Source organism: Macrobrachium nipponense, chromosome 6 (assembly GCF_015104395.2).
Source record: "Macrobrachium nipponense isolate FS-2020 chromosome 6, ASM1510439v2, whole genome shotgun sequence".
NCBI lineage: Eukaryota > Metazoa > Arthropoda > Malacostraca > Decapoda > Palaemonidae > Macrobrachium > Macrobrachium nipponense.
Window position 1 is genome coordinate 103,988,165 of NC_061108.1, and position 21,441 is coordinate 104,009,605.

Sequence of the window (21,441 nt, forward strand, 5' to 3'; positions counted from 1 at the left end):
AATCTCCAAATACCCAGTACTCCATAAACTAAAATACTTTTAACTGTCTATTTTAACCTTTCACTACTTAATTTGATAGTTCAAACAAAAATGTACCTTAAATTATCATACTAAAACAATTTAATATAATTTCAAACAAAAATACGTACACCCCAACCATCATCCCAAAGCATCCTTAGATATCTTTGAGTAGTACCCATTTACAAATGTTACTCTTAAGTAATATACACCCCTTAAAATGCTTATACTAATGATTTACAGAGTTTAAAATATTGATCTTATTGTAAACAGCAAAATATCTATAAAATGTTTAATAAAAATTTACTAAATCTTTAATACAAATTAAATAAATCTGTCTTATAGAATGTGTGACAACTAATCAAGTTGCCCCTGTACTGTATACATAAGATGAGTAAATACAGATTTTTATGACACAGATAATTTATAGTGTACTTATAACATATTAATGTTCTATTAGGCTCATTACAGATTAGTGCCGGACTGAGCATAATAGGTGCATCTCTCTCTCTCTCTCTCTCTCTCTCTCTCTCTCTCTCTCTCTCTCTCTCTCTCTCTCTCTCTCTCTCTCTCTCTCTCTTGCAGAAAATACACCCATGAAGAAATTAAAAGTTATCTCCAGCAAGTTTCAGTTTAATTTTAACACTATTTACAGCTGGCACAAAACCAAAGGGAAAACGTAAATCGAAAGTGAAAGCTCCAATGAATGCTACTTTGTATCCCTCAGCACCTACATCTACTAACAACACACATTCAACTACTGTGAATGAATCACAGGCAAGCATGTTGAATGAAAGTTGGGATGGTTAGTGATTTTAACTTAATTTTTATAGTTTTATGTGACCATCTTGATTTGGTTCTTGTGCATGATATATCACAAAGTTCCTTCATAGCATACTTTTCGTTGAAGGAGGCTTGTTTAAGATGCGGGAGGCTGTCATCTGGTAACCAGTTATACTTATAGTGACCAAGAAATATGCCTCTTAAATTTTTGGAAAACCTTTCACATCTGTTGGTTAGTATGCTGTTATAGGATTTTAGCACACTTTTGGATGTTATTATTGTAGGCACAATAAAGGATGCAATTTAAGCTTGTAGCTCTAGGCCATAGTTTATGTAACATTGTTTAGATTTTTAATACTTGTTTGTTTTATCTGTTGTCAATGTTAAAGTTTTTTTTCCCTCATAGTAGTTGATGATATTTGAGAAGCATGTTAACTTTGATTTGGCATTTCAATACTTACCAGGAGGCCGACCCCTGAACTGTCTGTTGAGATACTTATACCTATGTATTAGTACTTGTTTTAACATTTTTATTTTATATTGTATAGGGCTCCTCCTCTTTTACACGGGAATAGGTACCAGAACCTACCACGGAGATACAAAAATCCTCTCTAAAAATACTTATAGCTAGCTTATAACTGCCAAATACCCAGTACCCCATAAACTAAATGCTTTAACTACCTATTTTCACATTTCACTGCTTAATTTGATAGTTCAAAGAAAAATACATCTTAAATTATCGTACAAAAAACAATTGAATATCATTTCAAACAAAAATACACCCCAACCGTCAACCCAAAACATCCTAAGACATCTGAGAATAGTTAATTTTTACAACTGTTAGTCTTAAGTATATACAGTAGTACCTCGTACTTTGAACTTAATTCATTCCAGAAGGCTGTTAGAAGTATGATTTGTTCGAAATATGAGACAATTATCCCAATAAGAAATTAAGGGAATCAGGATAATTCGTTCCAGCCAACCCAATGTGTTCAAAAGTTAAATTAAGAGTGTAAAGTAATGAAACAGTACGTTATATGAAGTAAAATTTTCTAAATTTTATTTTTTCTATGTACGATTTATGAACTGTTTGGTAAAAATGGCGCCAGCTGGCCGGGGGATGGAGGGAGGAGAGATGGGAGCCCTTTGAGCAAACTGAATTGGTTGCAGTATGAAAAGGGTAATAAAATCAATTTTATTCACATATTAGGTACAAAGACAATCAAAGGAATTGATAGTGTTTGTGTGTGATTGTGACAGAGAGAGAGAGAGAGAGAGTAATTATTGTGTTTACATTTGGATCTTAAGTGCACGAAAGAGATTAATTATGCCACAATACATCAACTTACTGTGGACAAACAGCAGACTTTTAAAACAAACATGAGGATTTTGCAAACAAATAAGTAATAAGTCAAGAATGCAAGAAAAGGGAAGAGAGATAGAATAACTTTTCACAAGGAAGCCGTTTCAACAAACAATTGAAGACATGCAGAAGCTGAAAGCGGTGCTAGTTTGTTTATCACAGAGCTGGGTTACTTTTACAGTAGTAAAATATCGTAACAAGCATTTTTCACAAGATTGGTATTTTAATGTAACAAAAATAAAAGTGATTCGGGAAAATCGAGTGTAAGTGAAAGAAATGGGCAAATAATTATCCCAGATCAGTTGATAAGTTTTTTTTTTTCTTACTGTATGCATAGGTTTTCACGTTTTATCATTTTGTTAAATTTACTGTGAAATAACATTTTATTTTTTATGTGAATTGGTACTGGTTTTACATACATATTATAGTAAAGATTTACTGTCTCTTGACTCCTCAACAATACCAGGACGCACGATAACTTGAAATCGTTCATTCATTATTCCTCAAAAATATAAACGCTCCCTCGCTCTACCTCAAGTTAGCTGTGTATCACCGCAATGACGAATGATTTTGTCAATCATTCATGCTACATTCTATTGATGAAAGTTTGTTCTTACATTTACTATTTTGTTAATATTGTTCAACTAGACCGTCTCACTCGGCGCACCAAACATTGGCTCAATTAAGACTTTTTGTGTGTGTGTGTGTGTGTGTGTGTGTATTGCATTTGTTTGTTTTCATATTTTATCATTAGGTTAAATTCTTGGGGAAATTCCCTTTTTATGTGAATTGTTATTGCTTTTACATACATACAGTAATATTTTAACTCCCTCATCTCCTCTCCTCAACGTATCAACATTCCCTTGTTCAGTCTCAAGTCAGCTGGGCGTGATATCACCGTGTTTACGTACGATTTTATACATCTGTTATGCTAAATGTTATATTGAAAGCTATATTTTATATTAAAGGCTTTATACTTTTATATATTTTGTTGAATATTGTTATCATTAACCCTTAAACGCCTATTGGACGTATTTTACGTCGAGATAAATTGTCTTTTGAGTGCCGACCAGACGTAATGTACGTCGACATAGAAAAGTTTTTTTTTAAATTCGCGGAAAAATACTTATAGGCCTACCAGCTGAAAACTTTTGAATCACGTGCCTTGGGGGATGTTGGGAGTTCACGGATCAAGGTGTTGTTTTGTTTACAATCGTTACGCAGGCGCGCAAGTGCGAATTTCTTCCTTATCGCACTAAAAAGTATCAGTGACACATCTCGGAAATTATTTTGTCACTTTGACATAATTTTTGCACCATTTTAAATTAGCCGTTACATGGAGTATTATATATGAAAATGTGCGCATTTTCATGTAGAATACAACAAAAAAATACTCATGATTGTAGCTTTTATCAGTTTTGAAATATTTTCATATAGATAATGATAAGTGCCAAAATTTCAACCTTTGGTCAACTTTGACTCTACCGAAATGGTCGAAAAATGCAATTGTAAGCTAAAACTCTTATATTTTAGTAATATTCAATCATTTACCTTAATTTTACAACAAATTGGAAGTCTCTAGCACAATATTTCGATTTATAGTGAATTTATAATAAAAACTTTTTCCTTACATCCGTGCGGTAACTTCCAAAAAAATCATACGTGCGATTGTCGTAATGTTTGCACCATTTTGAATTAGCTGTTTCATAAAGTTTTATATAACATATGGAATTGTGCACAATTTCATGCACAATACCACTAAAAACAACCCATGGTTGTAGCTTTTATCAGTTTTGAAATATTTTCATATAAATAACGATAAGTGCAAAAATTTCAACCTTCGGTCAAATTTGACTCTACCGAAATGGTCAAAAAACGCAATTGTATGCTAAAACTCTTATATTCTAGTAATATTCAATCATTTGCCTTCATTTCACTACAAATTGGAAGTCTCTAGCACAATATTTCGATTTATGGTGAATTTATGAAAAAAAAAATGTTTTCCTTGTAACTCTTCCGAAAAATCATACGTGCGATTGTCGTAATGTTTGCACCATTTTAAATTAGCCATTACATAAAGTTTTATTTATGAAAATGTGCACAATTTCATGTAAATTACAACAAAAAATAATTGAAGGTTGTAGCTTCTCTCGTTTTCGAAATATTTGCATATAAATCACGATTAATAGAAAAAAACCATGTTGGGTCAACTTTGACTCTACTGAAATGGTCAAAAAACGCAATTGTAAGCTAAAACTCTTACAGTCTAGTAATATTCAGTCATTTATCTTCATTTTGAAACAAATTCGAAGTCTCTTGCACAATATTTAGATTTATGGTGAATTTAAAAAAAAACTTTCCTTCCCTCTGCGCGCGGATTCTCTGCCGCAAATCTCCGAAATGCGTACGTCGCATTCTCCGAGTATTTGCTCCGTGTCATATTAGGCGTTTCATAGAGTTTTATATATGTAAATGTGCGCAATTTTATGTAGAATACAACAAAAAATAACTGAAGGTTGTAGCTTTTCTCATTTTTGAAATATTTGCATATAAAAAAATATATATATAAAAAATTTGACATTCAGTCAACTTTAACTCGTCCGAAATGGTTGAAAACTGCAATTGTAAGCTAAAACTCTTACAGTATAGTAATATTCAATCATTTATCTTCATTGTGAAACAAATTGGAAGTCTCTAGAACAATATTTAGATTTATGGTGAATTTTTGAAAAAAAAAAATTATTACGTCTGCGCATTACGAATTCATGCATCATTTTGTGATAATATTTTCTCTGTGTTGCTTTGATTGTTTTACAATGTGTTATATACCAAAATTATTGCAATTTAGTGTACAATACAACAGAAAAAAATTTAACTCTTTAGCTTTAACTGTTTTGCTCACAGCGCGATTTGAATACAATTATATATGAAATTTTGTTTTTGCCCTATCATATATGGCATTATTTTTATATGATAATGTTATTTTTTTTCATTTCTGATGGTTGCATACTAAACTTCAGGCAATGACAAAAAAAGGAGCCATAAATGATCTCTTAATCTTGAAAACTAAGCACGCTGTGATTTTTTGAAAAAAATATTTTTTCCACTTCGGCGCTCACTCCGAGACCCCCTAGGCATACGGGAGACGATTTTTATTATACCCCTTAGGCATTAAAGGGTTAAGGGGACCGTCTGCTATGGCGGATGACTTATGAACTTGAACAAATAAAAAATCGAGATATTATTTCTATCTGCAGAAACATGCCGTACATGCTTCCTAGAAGTTTCAGCCAATTATTGATACAAATAATGAAGATATAGCAGTTTTTAAATGATGACATCATCATAACTGCATCGTCTGTATGACTGAGATTGACAGGATCGTCTTAGCGTGTTTATTTTTGCATATATACAGTGATTTTTTCAGATTCGTTTTGAAATTCTCATACGTCTGGCAGCAATGAAAGGTAGTGTGAGAGCTCTGGGCAGTTTTAGGCGAGACTCAACTTCACTCAAGAGAACAACTCAGTTACTCCACAGATGTCAGAGTGGTTGCATGCACATGCGTTTGTTTACTTGCTGTTTACGTTTTTTTATAACTTCCTAGTGAACTTATAGCAATGCCGAAGTTACCTAAGATCAAGAAGGCTACTAAGCAACTAAGGCTAGCAAAATTAGCGAAGGCCAGGAGTGTGCTGAAAGAAAAACACAAAAATTCATTGTTATCAGCTCCCTCATTGTCTCATGTCACGCCGTCAACATCATTGTCTGGTGTCACGCTTAGGGTATTAATACCACTTTTATGGGGAGGACCAGGATCCTTGATGTAGAAATCAACAATAAAAGTACAAATAAAGTAATTATAATAATGTTGTTTAGACTTTTCTAAGAAAAAGGCGAAAATTTACATAGCAAATCTTATTCGCATATTAGTAGCCATTACTCGGTTATTTATTATCCAATTTTAGAGAGAAAGATACCATTGGAAAGAGGAATAAAAATCCCATAATTCCTTGTGAGCCAATTTTTTCTTTCTTTCTTCCTTTTTTTAATGATTTTTTTGAGTGTCTAGACAAAAAATTAAAAAAAAAAATTCATAAAAAAATAAAAAATAAAAATTCTGTTCTTACAGAATTATTCCATATATAAAGTAGTTTTTATGGTAAGATTTTCAATACAACTGATGTCATAGCGGAGAAATCTCTACCTAAATTTTTTTTAAATAATAAATTTTGCTAATAAAACTAAAACTTTTTGTTCAAATGACTTGAAATTTTTGTATTATGAAGGTATTATATATATCTAAAACATATTTGGAAATTATGTATTTTGTATAATAAACAAAAAAAATTATATTGTTATTGTACAATAAAGTTTCATACATACTTACCTGGCGGATATATACAGTGGTCCCCCCGTATTCGCGGGGGATGCGTACCAGACCCCCCCGTGAATAGTTAGAACCCACGAATGTTTGGAACCCCTATGAAAATGCTAAAAACAGCCTAGTTTGTTAGTTAAAACTCAAGAAAAACCCACTAAAAATTTTTAGGAAGATTTTTCAGCTTGGCTTTAGTATTGATTTGACAGATTCGTACTTCTCTTCAATCCCTCGAGCATGTGCCCGTCTGAGACCAGTAGACCTCCCTCATGCGGTCTCCTGGTTTTTAAATGATGTACTTAAATTAGCCTCAGACACTGATAATAATTCATGCTCATATATAACCCTTCTCAGGAAAACATTATCCTTAATGAGCCTGGCTTCAGGCGCCAGAATATCTGAACTGTCGGCTCTCTCTAGAGACCCAAATCACGTTGATATCCTTCCGTTGGGTGAAGTTCTACTATCCCCGGATCGGAAATTCTTGGTCAAGAATGAAGACCCACAAAACAGGTGGGCTCCATGGAAGATTATGCCCCTTACAGAGGACGCATCATTGTGTCCTGCCGTCACTCTAAAATCTTATCTGGCCAGGACTTCTGAAAAGTCTTCAGGTCCTCTTTTTATTAGAGAGAAAGGCGGAACAATTTCCTTAAAAGGTATTAGACAACAAATCCTTTATTTTATTAAACAAGCCAATCCGGATTCAGTTCCTCACGTCCATGCTATCCGGGCAGTGGCTACCTCTATTAACTATTTCCACAATATGAACTTCGAGGATCTTAAGAAATATACGGGTTGGAAATCTCCGGCAGTATTTAAACGCCACTATCTCAAGAATTTAGAGGCCCTTAAATTCTCAGCAGTGGCTGCAGGGAGCATAGTCTCCCCTTAGATGACCGAGTCCTAAAACTCTATTTTCTGTTGCTTATTCTGCTTAGCTTTTTTCCTTTGATACTCACTCCTTCCTACCTGCCTCACTCGTAATCCCTACCAATCTTCCCTCCCCTGGTGCCGGGCTGGTTTGCTTGCCATTCCGTAGCCGGACTTGTATATAGCACTTGTGACCCCTTTTTGTATTCCTTACCTGTTATTGTACATACTTGTATGTATCTGGTCATATTGGTTCCATCTGTCATACCATTGTAATTTATTGCTTTAATACTAGTTATTAAAACTTAATTTTAAGAATACAGCTAAGTTTGCGTGTTTCTTTTCGTTGCTTATTAAATTTGATCTTAAGTGAACTTTAAGTTTTATTGTTCCTTATATCTTTGCTTTGTATCTTTCAAGCTTGTATGGCAATTCTCTGATACTATTTCACCGGCCGACACAGGTCGAACCCAGAAAAGGGATTTTGCCGTAGGAAAAATCTATTTCTGGGGGAAGACCTGTGTCGCCTGGTGAACCCGTCCCTCTCTCTTTTCCTGATCCCCACCCTGTAGCCAGTCCAAGCTTGGGTGCGTAATGCAGGAATGAAGCCGCCGGGCGTGGGTGGTAGTAGTAGCGAGCGGAAGGTAGATGTAGTAGTCCTTGTAATGGCACTTGCCTTGTGAAGGACTTTGAAGGGAATCTTCTAATTGGCAGAAAACCTGTGATAGTGGCCTCCACTCGCCCCAGGGCTTATACCGACGCCCTATGGTGTTCAAGCTGAAGGTAGTAACTTCAGCGTTCCATTTAGCTTTTTTCTCTGGTATATTTAGAATCTATTTATACCTAGAAATGCGTGCTACAGGACCATTTCACCAGGCGACACAGGTCTTCTCCCAGAAATAGATTTTTCCTTTGTCAAAATCCCTTTTTACATCATAGCACTTTGCAAACATGTCCTTAATCCCTGAAGTAGGCACATTATGTATGTCCATTTGTTTTTTAATTATTCAAACCAGCCTATGCTGGCCTTAAATTCACTAACAGCAGTGCTTTGTAGGCATTTCCTCACTTGAGATTGGCATGCAGCTTCATCCAACACTATGTTACAAATTCTTTCTTAAATTCCATAGTGTTTCTCACCTTTTTTACAGAAGGACTCACACTTGGAACTTTCTTTGGCGCCATTATGGCTTATTTAGCAGTTGCACTTGAATAAAATAGCACAAAAACAACAAACACAAAAGCTGAGTGGATCATGAAAGAAGATGGGATGCTTTGTTTGGGTGCTCAATACAGGGCGCGGTCACGCGCTGGGTCCCCGATGGAGCACTTCCGCGAGGTGTACGAAAACCAAGGTTTGACTGTATAAGTTGATCCAGACTTCTGAGCCTAATAAAGGCTCTTCTCAGGTTGGTTAAATGTATGCAGTAGAGGTGTTTGGAGATGTCAATTTCTGTGCACAAGGAGATTGGGTTGTTGTAGAGACCATGTTTGCTCTTCATTCATTCATAAAAGGTGGTGTCTTCCAGAGTTATGAGCTTCTAAATTTTGAATGAATGGTTAGTTTATTTCTGCTGACTGTGCATTTTACACATATTTCTTGCTTACTCACCGAATGTTCTGCTACATACAGTAACCTCTCAGAAATATGTATTGAGCCTTGGTTCTTGATCCATACTGTCCCCAAGTGCTCCATTGGATTTGTTGGACCCTCACAAAAGTCTGGAAACCTACATTTTTCAGTGTCCCAAGTAAAATGTGAATTAGGTGCTGATGATTTATAATCGGTATGTGATGAAAATAATTTTTATTAAAAGAAAAAAAAATTATACAAAACAGGTAATCCTAAAATAGTGCCCACCTCCCCTCCCTTTGTTCTCGCTGTGTTACATCCAATCTGTGTGAACAGTGAGGAGACTAGTGACTACCTACCAACTTGTGAAAAACTCACATGTGAATAGTTACTCTCTCATAACTCTTCTGCTAGATATACTGTATCTACAAGACATAAGAACAAGTGCCTGGGAACAATAGAACTGTGAATTAGGCTCTATATGATTGATGATTTTGCTTGAAAAGTGTTGTACATTATGATAAGTTAATATTTTGTGATACCATTTTACTGTCAGTCAGTCAAGTGTTTTATATTATAACTTAATTATGTATTTGTGACACTGTTTCACTGTCAGTCTGTACATTTTCACCTGCATTATAGAAAATTTTTATTTTTCTTGCTTTGCTCTTGCTTTTTACATATGTAAGTTTGGATTATTACCAGTTAACTTTTCACATTTCAGATGAAGTGGATATCACTAATGAGGTTGGTGAAACAACAGGCTATGAAGGGTGGTTCACAATTAACCAAACTAACAAGAGCTCTTCACATACAAAGACAAAACCTGCTGAAATAGTGAACAAGATTTTAATTAAAACCAAAATGGCAGGGTCATGTTCAGTTAATAAGGGCCAAGGAGTGGAAGCCACAATTCTTAGTGATATACCTGCCAAAAGATCTCCACCAGTAAAACCTAGTTCTTCAAAATCTAGTGGTGAAGTAAGCAAAGGAGCTTTGTCAACAGGACTTAACGATGAAACTAGAAAAAGTACCCAAGTGCAAAGTCATGGTCAAAATGAAGGGAAAATCCCAAATATCTATCAGGATGCAGGACAAGTTATAAAAAGCCCATGGTTAGATATAATAGATAAGTATGAAAAAAGAAAAATTATAAGAGAAAGGAACTCGGGTAGGAAATTGCATGACATCATGCCAGTTGGGATGAAGAAATGCAGTAATCTCGTAAAAAATCCAGTAGATACAATATTTCATCCCAGGCAGTTTCCTGAACCAAAACCAAAATCAACCACTAGTGAAAAGTCTGCTTGTCAAATCAGGGTTAAATGTTTTTCAGAACTAGCAGAGGTACCCAGAAACTCTCAAACTTTGAATTGCATGCGTGAAGTCATTCAGAGTATTCCTGTACCGACACCTAGTATATCCAGTTCATCAGTGCTTGGAGGAAAGTCATTGCAACCAGCCAGTGGGAGTGGAAATTCTTTAGTCAAGAGAAGCAGTGGACAGACAAACCCTCAACAATCAAAGCCAACATTTAGTTTAGGTTACAATTCCCGAAATAGTTGTCAAGTACTAAAAGGATCTGAGCCTGATCCTTCGGCTCCAGTTTGGCATTCTCCTTTATCACCAGTTGGAACACAGGTTCTTGTACCTCAAGGATCGTCACCCCCTGTGTTCAGTGTTTCTTCACCTCAACCAATGCTGCCTTTCTGTTCAGTTAATCGCACTATAAGTATTAACAATTTTAATACAAGTATTGCTCCTGTGACACCCATGATGCCTGCTTTATCACAGGTACCAATAATGCAGCCAATAGTGCAACCCCTCTTACTTCATAACTCACCAAGTCCTTTGGCTCCCATCCAGCAAGGTACTTCTCATTTGACTCAAGTTCCATCACAACCAACAGGTACTGATTTTCTTACTCAGAATACTAGACTTAACTTTACACAAAGAACTTGTCAAAATCAAGCTGATACTGCACAATTATCCACAAGCACCAGTCATCAACAACATAATACAGAAAGCATTCAAACTAATACAGGTAGCAATGTCGGTGAAACTGGATTTGGTTTTTACAAGGAGCTTTCAACTATGAATGGAAATGGATAATATTGGTTATGATGTGAGTATAATAATGAATATTAAAAAGTAACTACCCCTATTTTGATGAGTATAATAATGAATATTAAAAAGTAACTACTCTTATTTTGATTTTTTGCAATGTTTTTCTTTTCCTTTTATCCTGGAAAAAGTTATTACTGTACAAATTTTTTAAAATGAATTCCAAAGGTTTCTTTAAAGTATGACTAAAAAGAATAGTTTTTGTAAATTGTTATGTCAAAAGAATAGCTATATATACAGTTTTGTGTAGAAAAAAACATGCACTGAAATGTAGCAAAGTAAAGAAGTTTTTTTAACTGGCTCAAATGATCTGACTAGACTTTGCAAAAACTGCAAAAGCTGAAAAAGTTTTAATTGAAAGTGAAGGGTGAGATGATCCTTGAAATTTTAATGCACTTTTTTTTCGACTAATAGTAGGTCAATATAGTAGAATAATGCCAATGCAGTGTAAAAATGGCACTTATACCTTTACAGTATTGATATAATTGTGGTACGGAAGTAAATTATTTATTTGAAATAAAAGTAACCAAAGGACTCATGATATTGTTATAAGTACCAAATTGATGGCTAAAAATAGGCAGTATTGTAAATATTAAAAAGTTTACTGTTAATCATGGCATAATGTGATGCCAACATTCTAGTAAGTGTAAGGCTGTAGTTCAATAACAAGAAAAATTTTTAAGTATACAGTAAGACTACCAAAGGAATTGATTAAAAATTGAATGCAATTTAGAGCTTGGTTCTCAGGTGGGCTGCAAGGAATATTCATGTTGTCTGCACCTTTCCACAGTTAGGCCAGCACCTCAGTGGCGTGGTTGGTTTGGTGTTTGCTTCTCACCTCGGTTGTCACGGGTTCGATTCTCGGCCATTCCATTGAGGAGTGAGAGATATGTATTTCTGGTGATAGAAGTTCACTCTCGACGTAGTTCGGAAGTCACGTAAAGCCGTTGGTCCCGTTGCTGAATAACCACTGGTTCCATGCAACGTAAAAACACCATACAAACAAACAAGCACAGTTGGGCCACCTTCAGTGTGCCTTGCTTGACACACTAAAGTCAGTATTAAATTTTTTTTTTGCACCATCCTATTTTGTTCTAGATTCATTCCTTTCAGCTTTTTATCTGTTTCCTTTACTTTCCAACTCTTTTAACTCAGGCTTTCTCTAACTTTTACCTGTAATTAAAGAATAAACCCTTTGGGGAAGCCCAGTGAGAGCCTGCAAATGTGACAAATCAAGCTGCAGTTCTTTGCAGTAATTTGATAGTCTAGTTCCTTTCTGCTTATGAGAGTTTTATATATTCATAAGTAAAGTTGTGGTACCATTAATAGTAAAGCACTTGATGTTGCATGTATGATAAAAATTGATGTATATAATTTATCGTAATTGTGTGTATTCAGCAGTATCCATGATGATCTTCACTGCATACAAACAGCAGCCCCAGTGTGAAAATTACTCTAAAAGTTACATGTCTACATAAACCAATTTTGATCTTTGGTTATGTGTTACATTATGAGAGATGGTGTTTAATAAAGGTGTCTTCTGAATTAGTGACAAACTGGTATATGACATATTCTTTGTATATACATACTGAATTTAAATATCTTGTTAGATACACTGGTGGTGGGATATGTATTAAGGTTTCTACCATATTGTTTTTATAGATTGTGTTTAGTTAAAGGAACCTTAAATGTGTTTCCATTTGTGAAAAAAGCTGCTGTCATCACATGAATTTTATATTAGTCAAGAACTTGATTACATTTTTACTCGTGACAGCATGTACAGTCTTCAATAACAGCTTATATTTATAAGAACAAAATTCAGTGAACTTACTGTATTTTATTCCTTTCTAACAAAGTTATGATTATATAAAACCTGACAGAATTTTAATTACTTTCAGTAGAAAGTATTTGGTGGCTATCATTTTAAAACTAATGTTATTATAGGCAGAAATACTTTAGGATATTTGATTTTACAAAAAGTTGTACTATTGATTTCTTAAATGCAGTTTAATGGTTTAAATTTCTGTTTTGAAAATGTAAATATGTATTGTACAGTATATGTATTTACAGGTAAAAGAACCACTCTTTGGGCAAGCACTAGTGGAGATGTGAACCGTAGCCTTTTGGTCTGGTTAAGTTTTTCATTAATCAATATTATCACTACCATGAGTTTTCTATATTTTGTTTCAAGCTGAAATTTTCCTTTATGGGATTAGATGAATAATGAACTCTCTCAACTGTCTCTCATCTTTTGGATGTTCAGCCTAAACTCGCAGCTGGCTCAAGTTTTCATTTATGTCCTTTCTTCATGACCTTGTGATCCTTCGAACTGGTTTCATGTTTCACTTGTGTAACTGATTTATGCCACCCATTGTCTCAATATGTGCCGATAGTCCAAAACTATTTAGTAATAATAAGGCAATAATATATTGATAATATATTGCTTTGTCTTGCACATTCAATCTACATTTACAAAGAATTTTTATTCATGCATTACTGTATATTTCAAAGATTTTAATCCCACTTCTCCCTTTCTTGATTTGATTATGAAACCAATTCTAATTCTCTTGAAATTATAGCTGACAAACATGCTGAATATTTTTTTTAATCAGTGATAGTTATAAATGTTATAAAATGGAGCTTTTAAGAATTAATTGTAGCCATATGCAAGCCTGATTATTGATTCAGTAATTAATACCAGAATTAGAACCACAATTGATAAATCAGAGTAAATTGAGTACTGTAGGTGTTTAAAACTCATGACTGCACGCCTTCCATTACACTACTGATGGAACTTTTCTTGTGGGAACATATGTCTAGTAGTTAGTCAGCACTGTAAAAATTACTTTGCTGTTTATATGGTGTAAGTGTTGCAAGATATTCAATTAGTTTTGTAGCACTATTTGTTATTTGATATTGTTCTGTTTATGTACTGTATTACATGGTTATATAAAGTGTTTTTTAAAAAATTTCTGTTCCATAATAAATATGGTTATATAAAGTGTTTTTTAAAAAATTTCTGTTCATATATAAATATTTTTTATACTTTGTGGAATCTTAGATTCAGTGAAGAATTTCAATAATTAAATTATTGTGAAATGTAGATTGGCCTGAGGTAGTATTGTTTTGGTTAGTATGCATACACCTGACTTTTTTTTTGTTTTAGTGTATCAGTTGTAAAACCCTGAGATATGATGAAAATTGTGTGTATCAGTCATAAAACCCTGGATATGATGAAAATGTATGAAGTGCAGTGAATAAAGGAATTTGATGAGGCTGAATTTAAGTTGCATTAGATGATTGCCTTTAAGAAGTATTGCATGAGGTGAGAAACTATGCAAAATAATTTCCAGAAATGATAGTTGATATTTACATTTAAGAGTGCTTTATGTAAAAAAAAACCCATTCCTAAATTATGCACGATATAGGAAGAGCATATAAGATGTGGTATCAATTCTTTGCTCCCCGAAACTAGTAATTGGCCTTAAATTTAATCATTATTTTGATATTTTATAACACTTTTAATCATGTAGTTTTATAGATGTTCAAGTGATAAATAATTTTTTCTTGTTTTAGTTGGTTACTGTTTACTGTATGCTTTATCTTGTGGTCTCACACTTGCACTGCCCTGTTTGGCACATACTAGGTAGTATTCTGCTTTTATTCATTTATTTCCATCTTCTCTTCCTACTTTTCCATGCTTTAATTTTTAAGAAATCCTTCATGCAGGCCCAATAGAATTATGGAATGGGGCTCAGTGGTTATGTATGGTGTGTACCATAGATGGTACTTAAGATAGTACTCCTTATCCAGGCCCTTTGGTCATTCCTACCAGCTTTCCTACTTTGTAAGCCTAATTTTTTTCCAGCTTTTACCTCTCATTTACAACTACGTAAATCCTCTCAGTAAGTCGTAGACAAAGTTATACAGGTATAATCGTAATGGAGGACATTACTTGAAAGTTTCTTCATCTTTCTCCAGTGAAATCCTTATCAAGAAAAGTATATGTAAGTGCAGCAATTGTGAGTATTTATGGAGGCACTGTCATGTTGTGTTACATCTGTGAATTTTGTTTTTTTATCAGTCTTATAGAAGTCAGGAGTGCTACTGTATATAGTATAACAATTTAATAAAGGAAAATGACTATTGATAGTCGGTGTTTTGTTTCCAATTGATTGAGCCGTATTGATACTTCCAAACTGAAGTAACTTTCAAAATGGTACCATGATATATTTGCATATGACTTTAGTTAGCTTTTCCATTCCAAGGATCCTTTTTCTTTTATGCTGGTAGTTGATAAAGTAGTTAAATAATTCATCTGACAGTCTTTCTAAAAGCAAATGTTTTCATGTTAACAGAGAATCCTTTGCTATACCATTTCTCATCTTTAGTAATCATTGAGTGACTATCAATTCTCTCCATTTGTGTGTGAAATTGTTTATACAAATTATGTTATATAGATCAAAGCAGTTCAATAACACTAGCACATAGTGTTTATTTATGCTGGAGAACATGCTTTAGCATGTTTTCCCACAATTCAAATACTAGCATTGTAACAACCTCAGACATATAAATGTGATTTTGAACATATGCCGAATGTAATTTATGTAAATTTTGTGTGTATAATGCATAATCGAAATTATTGAAAAGTACAGCCTATGTAGGTATGACAACACAGATTGAATGGAAAGACAACAAATCAAAAGATGTGTTGTAAGGTTTATTACAAGTTAGGTAGTATAAACACAGATTGAATGGAAAGACAACAAATCAAAAGATGTGTTGTAAGGTTTATTACAAGTTAAGTAGTATAAACAAATGAAAACTGTAAAGAAGAATGTAATATAGCCAACATATGTGGCAGCAAATACACAAAAATTGTGTATAATTACTAGCATATGTTGAGTACAAGGACTAGTTATCTCAGACGAGTATTAATATACAGGGTAATATCAAAATCTCTTTTAAGATTCAGTCAAATGTTTTGCCATGATATTATACTTTGAAATAAGCAAAGCCTTTCCTGAAAAAGTACTTTTTAGTAATGTAATAAGTTTTACTAAAAAATCCTTTATTATAGCAGCATCAAGTTACGCAATGACATGCAGGAAAAACCAAAAAATATCGTTAAAAGTAGCGAAAATTGGATTTGTAGGACAAGATCTTCCACTGAAAATAGAAATTTTATGTCAAAACAGGGAAGTAATACCATAGGTACCTAAACCCTTACAATGCACAAATATGGTCTCAAATCATAAAGTCATAGCAGCTCCAGACGTGCATACTTTGGCTCAAATGATCGCAGTAAAGTAGAACTGTGATAAAGCAACATACATAAGCTGTGGTCAGGTGCACAATGTAAGATCTAATGAGTGCATGTTGCATATAAAACACAAGACTTGAAAGTACTTGAAGATAGAACTGGAGAGAAGCTTACCTGGAACTTTAAGTAATAGGGTAAAATGATCCTGCACAAAAACCTGTGCACACAGCCATAACACCAAGAGGTACCCAAAATCACAATGGTAATCATATAAAGCAGAGCAAACAAAATTTATAAGATTTAAAAAATATTAGAACAAAGATTAGGTGAATAAAATATAGGTACAATCCCCCCCAAAAATAAAGCAATAAAAACCCAAACCCATATGATATACTATCACAGATGGAAGTTACGGAAATAAACCAAATTATCATAGAAGAACTAGAAGAAAACTTCCAAAATATTCTTGCTCAATTGCAAGATAAAAAGAACATCATAAAGAAATCCTACTAGAACCCAGAAACCAATCACTAATGACCACAATGAGACTATCCATTTTGTTTAAACTAAAACAAAACCTTAAAAAATGTGCCGAGTTTGTAAAGTGCAATTGAATTTTCTGTATAGCATATAATCAAGGCCACCAAAAATAGATCTATCTGTAGGTGGTCTCTATATAATGCTGTATGAGCCACGATTTGGCAGTGGCCTGTCCTATATCTGCTTGACATACAGTCTTGGCTAATTAAACCTTTAATAAAATCAAAACTACTGATGCTAGAGGGCTGCAATTTGGTATGTTTGATGGTTGGAGGGTGGATGATCAACATGGATCCAATTTCCAGCCCTCTTTAGCCTCAGTAGGTAGTTTGTAAGATCTGAGTGTGAACAAAAAAGTGCAGTAGACAGACAGCTGTCTCAATAATTTTACAGAAAACAAGTTAAAAAAAAAATCAATACTATCAAGAAACAAAACACGAGTTCATCAACATCACATAGAAGCGCCTCAGTGGCGTGGTTGCTATGGTGTTTGCATTCCACCTCGGTGGTTACGGGTTCGATTCTCGGCAATTCCATTGAGGAGTGAGAGATGTGTATTTCTGGTGATAGAAGTTCACTCTCGACGTGGTTCGGAAGTTACGTAAAGCCGTTGGTCCCGTTGCTGAATAACCGCTGGTTCCATGCATTGTAAGAACACCATACAAAAAAAAATCAACATCACATAAGCAAACCCAAACAGAAGCTCCATCTCAAAATCAAAATATGCTTAAAAACAAATTGGAGCTGAAAATTTATACGTTTGATGTAATTATGTACTCCATCAACAGTACTTGCCACAACAAAAATCTAAAGGAAGAAACAAGAAATGAAAAGCAAACAATTCTAATGCATGATTTATTGAATTCTATAAAAAACAAAGATATATTAAGAGACAGCCTAATGAATATGAAGAGAAATTTAGTGATATATAACACTGACATGACTCAAGGATGCTTGTGCATCAATCATTTGATAAACTATAAAAGAAAAAAAGAAAAATACTGGAGTTAAATTGCTAGAAAAATGAAACAAAATGAAAGGGAATAAATGAATAGATAATGAAACTGTTGAACCAAAGAATACTGCACAGACTTCCATAAATTGACTTTTTATGGAATGACAAAAATATAAGAAACTAGATAAATGGTATAAAAAGAAATTAGATGACATGGTTCAGAAGCCACGTAAAGCCATTGGTCCTGTTGCTGAATAACCACTGGTTCCTTGCAACGTAAAAGCACCATACAAACAAACAAACCCAAGAATGCTGAATTAATGAAAGAAAATGTCTTGGAAATGACAAAAATAATACTGAGTTATAACATTATAAATAGTTAAGCATCAACTTGTGTAAACCATAAAAATTGGCTACTCATACTCATAGACATTCAATAATTATACTATATCGAGTGCCCCGTAGAATGGTAGTGCCATCAGTGCACCGCTGCACTCCTTTTACTGTCCCTCAATTCAACACTCCATCTTACTTTCCACCCTCTGCTAGCAATTCCCCGCAGGCGGTTAGTTCCGTCAGTGCACCTCATGCGATGTACTGTAAGCATTACTGAAGAAGAAGTGTGTCTTCGGCCCATAGCTGCAACCCTGTCATTTCTTTTACCCTCTCCTAACAATTGATTCACTGTGAGGTTTTCCTCTTGTTACACTTTTCAAACCTTTTACTCTCAATTTCTGTTTCAGTGCTGAATGACCTCATAGGTCCCACAGCATGACCTTTGGCCTAAACTATATTCAATTAAACTCTGCTTACAATTGGTTCATAGTACCACTGCAAGGTTTTCTTCCTGTTAAAAGCTTTTTACTATCAATTTCCTTTTCTGCGCTGAATGACTAAATAGGTCCCATCGCTTAGCCTTTAGCCTAAATTTCATCTTTCATTCCGTTCCTGATAACTTAGTCCAGTCAAAATATGACCTGAACCCCCTTCACCCCCCAAAAATTGCAAGAAATTGTTATATTGCATTAATTTGTTGTTTCATGTGAAAATAACCATATAAAAAAAAGTTTACCAAAATTGGGTTACCGAAAATGGATCAAAATGGCGTCATGGTTGATGATCGCCTCTGCCACTAGAAACACCTAATATTCCGGTTAAGAAGGCAGTTTGCTCTTCCGTACTTTGATAAGTGGTACTTTCAGTGAACAAGTGACTTTACAAATGTATAAATAACGTTTACCCCATTATTCAAGCCTTATAAGAAGTTTATAGGTGCAGTCATAATGTTGTGATATCATCCTGCATTGAGGTCAAATTTGTTGGGACACGCACTCATTTAGTTTACTGCTTTCATTCAGCCCCTCCAGCTTTGAGATGTTACTAATATTTTCTATTTTACTTCAGAGCATGAGAAAATGGGTAGTCGAGGAAATTGTCCTATATGTGGCAGTGAAATAGATGATGAGACTGTGGTAATTGGTGAAAGGGAGCTGAAGGAATCAACTAGACCACCATTGACAGAGGCGACAGTAATGTGGTAGTTGCTAGTACCGAAGTGCATAAAAGATGCAGAGTGAGCTATATTAACAAGAAGCAAATAGAATTGTTCAAGAAAGCCAAGCTACAACCACCCCAACCTCTCAAAAGGAATGCACGTGTTTCTGTTGGACCTTTTAACAGCAAATCACACTGTTCTGTGGCAAAGAGATAATAAAATCACCCTGTAGTGCCGATTTTCATGAATTCAGTGGAGACAATCCTCTCACATTGTGAGGATCGTAATGATGAATGGGCACTCACTGATCGTGTTAGAATTAAGTATTTCGGAAAGGATCTTCATGCTGCTGATTGTGTTTACCATCATTCATGTGACATCAATTTCGCACAGTATAAAGATTGTCCACTTGAAAAGAAGCCACGAAATGTTGGAAGACCAAAGGACTATGACCAAGAGCAAGCCTTCGTCAGAATGTGTTCGTTCTTAGTAGAAAATGATGAAGAACAATTGACAGTAGATGATCTTGCTAAGAAAATGACAGAATATCTGGCTCAGCCAGATTCTGTGGCCTATGGCAACCAGTACCTAAAATCAAAACTGGTAAAGCATTACAGGTAATCTATATTCATTGTTGAGCAAGAGGGGTTACATATTATTGTAACATTTCGTGAGAAAACTAGTAGTATTCTGAGAGACTATTTTAGACTGCCAAAAAAATGATGAAGAGGCTCAGAAAAGAGCCATCATACAGACTGCGGCTAAACTGATTAAGAGCAACATTAAGTCAAAGATCACCTTCACTCGACCAATATCCTGATCTTTCGGCGCTGGAACTACAATCTGTGATAGAATACATTCCATCAAGCTTGCAGTACTTGCTCCAACATTTATTTGTTGGCAAAGACACTTACAGAGGGGTGGCGAGTATTGGACAATCTATTGTACAAGCTGTGCGCCCTAGGGTTTTGATAACCACTGCAGATTGGATTAGCAATACAGGTTCACCATCATATCAGGTCGCGATTCCTGGTTGACAGCCTCTCGGCCATGGGTTTCTGTTCTCCATACTCAGAGGTCCAGTGACTTGAGGAAAATGCTGCCGCTTATACTGCTCTAGATTTACTAGGTGATGGTGACATAGAAGGACCGGATTCGGCACTGATGTTTGCAGTTGGTAATGTTGACCACAACATCATGACATTAGATGAAAAGGGAACATTTCACGGACTGAGGATGCTTGCAGCCATAACTCCAGGACAGTACACATCGTGACGGTCATAAGGTGAATATCACTGAAACAACAAAATCCACTGGAAAGATGAAGGATTTCCTTTCTAATAACGAGAACACAGACACTGATCCATATGATTGCTGATTGCATAAAAATCAGAGGATGTCATGTAATGCATGCCATGGGAGATGCTGACTTGGACATTGTGAGGACAGCAGTATCAATGTCATCTGAAAAAACTACTATGCTCATAGGGGAGGACACAGATTTGTTAGTGCTATTGCTTCATTACGCACCTCCCAGTGATGGTAAAAATCTCTACTTCAAGTCAGAAAAAGGGAGTCCTACTGTAGTATATGACATAAAGGTCATCAAGTTCTTGGTAACTAAATCTGTCAAAGTTTGCTGTTTCTGCATGCGTTCACAGGATGCGACACCACTTCCAGGATATTTGGATTTGGAAAACCGTCTGCTATGCAAAAGCTGATTAAAGGTGATCCAATCCTGCAAAGATGTGCAAAGATCTTTAGTACACCTGGACAAGACATGAATGCTATATATTGTAGACTCTGGGTGTGCACTCATGGTGTTTCTGTTCAGTGGCAAACCTGGGGACAACCTATCTACAGTCAGATACAACCGTCTTTGCAAAAATGTGAGTGCGGACGTCACTAAATGGAGGGTGTGGGGGGGGGGGGGGCCTACAAACCAACGAACTAGCACCAGTGATGACTGACACTGCACCTGCACCAGAAACACTCCTGAAAATTATTTGTTGCAGCTGTTCTGGTGTTTGTAACACACACCGTTGTCGTTATCGAAAACATGGGCTAGACTGT

At 35.0% G+C, this 21,441-nt stretch overlaps 1 protein-coding gene across 4 annotated transcripts in view; it reads left to right on the forward strand.

Moving 5' to 3' along the window:
• The window catches only part of LOC135216795 (uncharacterized), a 219,590-nt gene extending 205,695 nt beyond the window's left edge, over positions 1–13,895 (forward strand). For 2 of the 4 annotated variants that reach the window (XM_064252280.1, XM_064252281.1), the window contains exons 9-10: positions 674–823; positions 9,716–13,895. In XM_064252280.1, coding sequence (XP_064108350.1) covers positions 674–823; positions 9,716–11,103 — 1,538 coding nt within the window. In that variant the 3' untranslated portion in view covers positions 11,104–13,895. The remainder of the gene's footprint in view (positions 1–673; positions 824–9,715) is intronic. The other 2 variants (XM_064252282.1, XM_064252283.1) reach the window with 2 other exon arrangements.
• Positions 13,896–21,441: the final 7,546 nt, after the last annotated feature.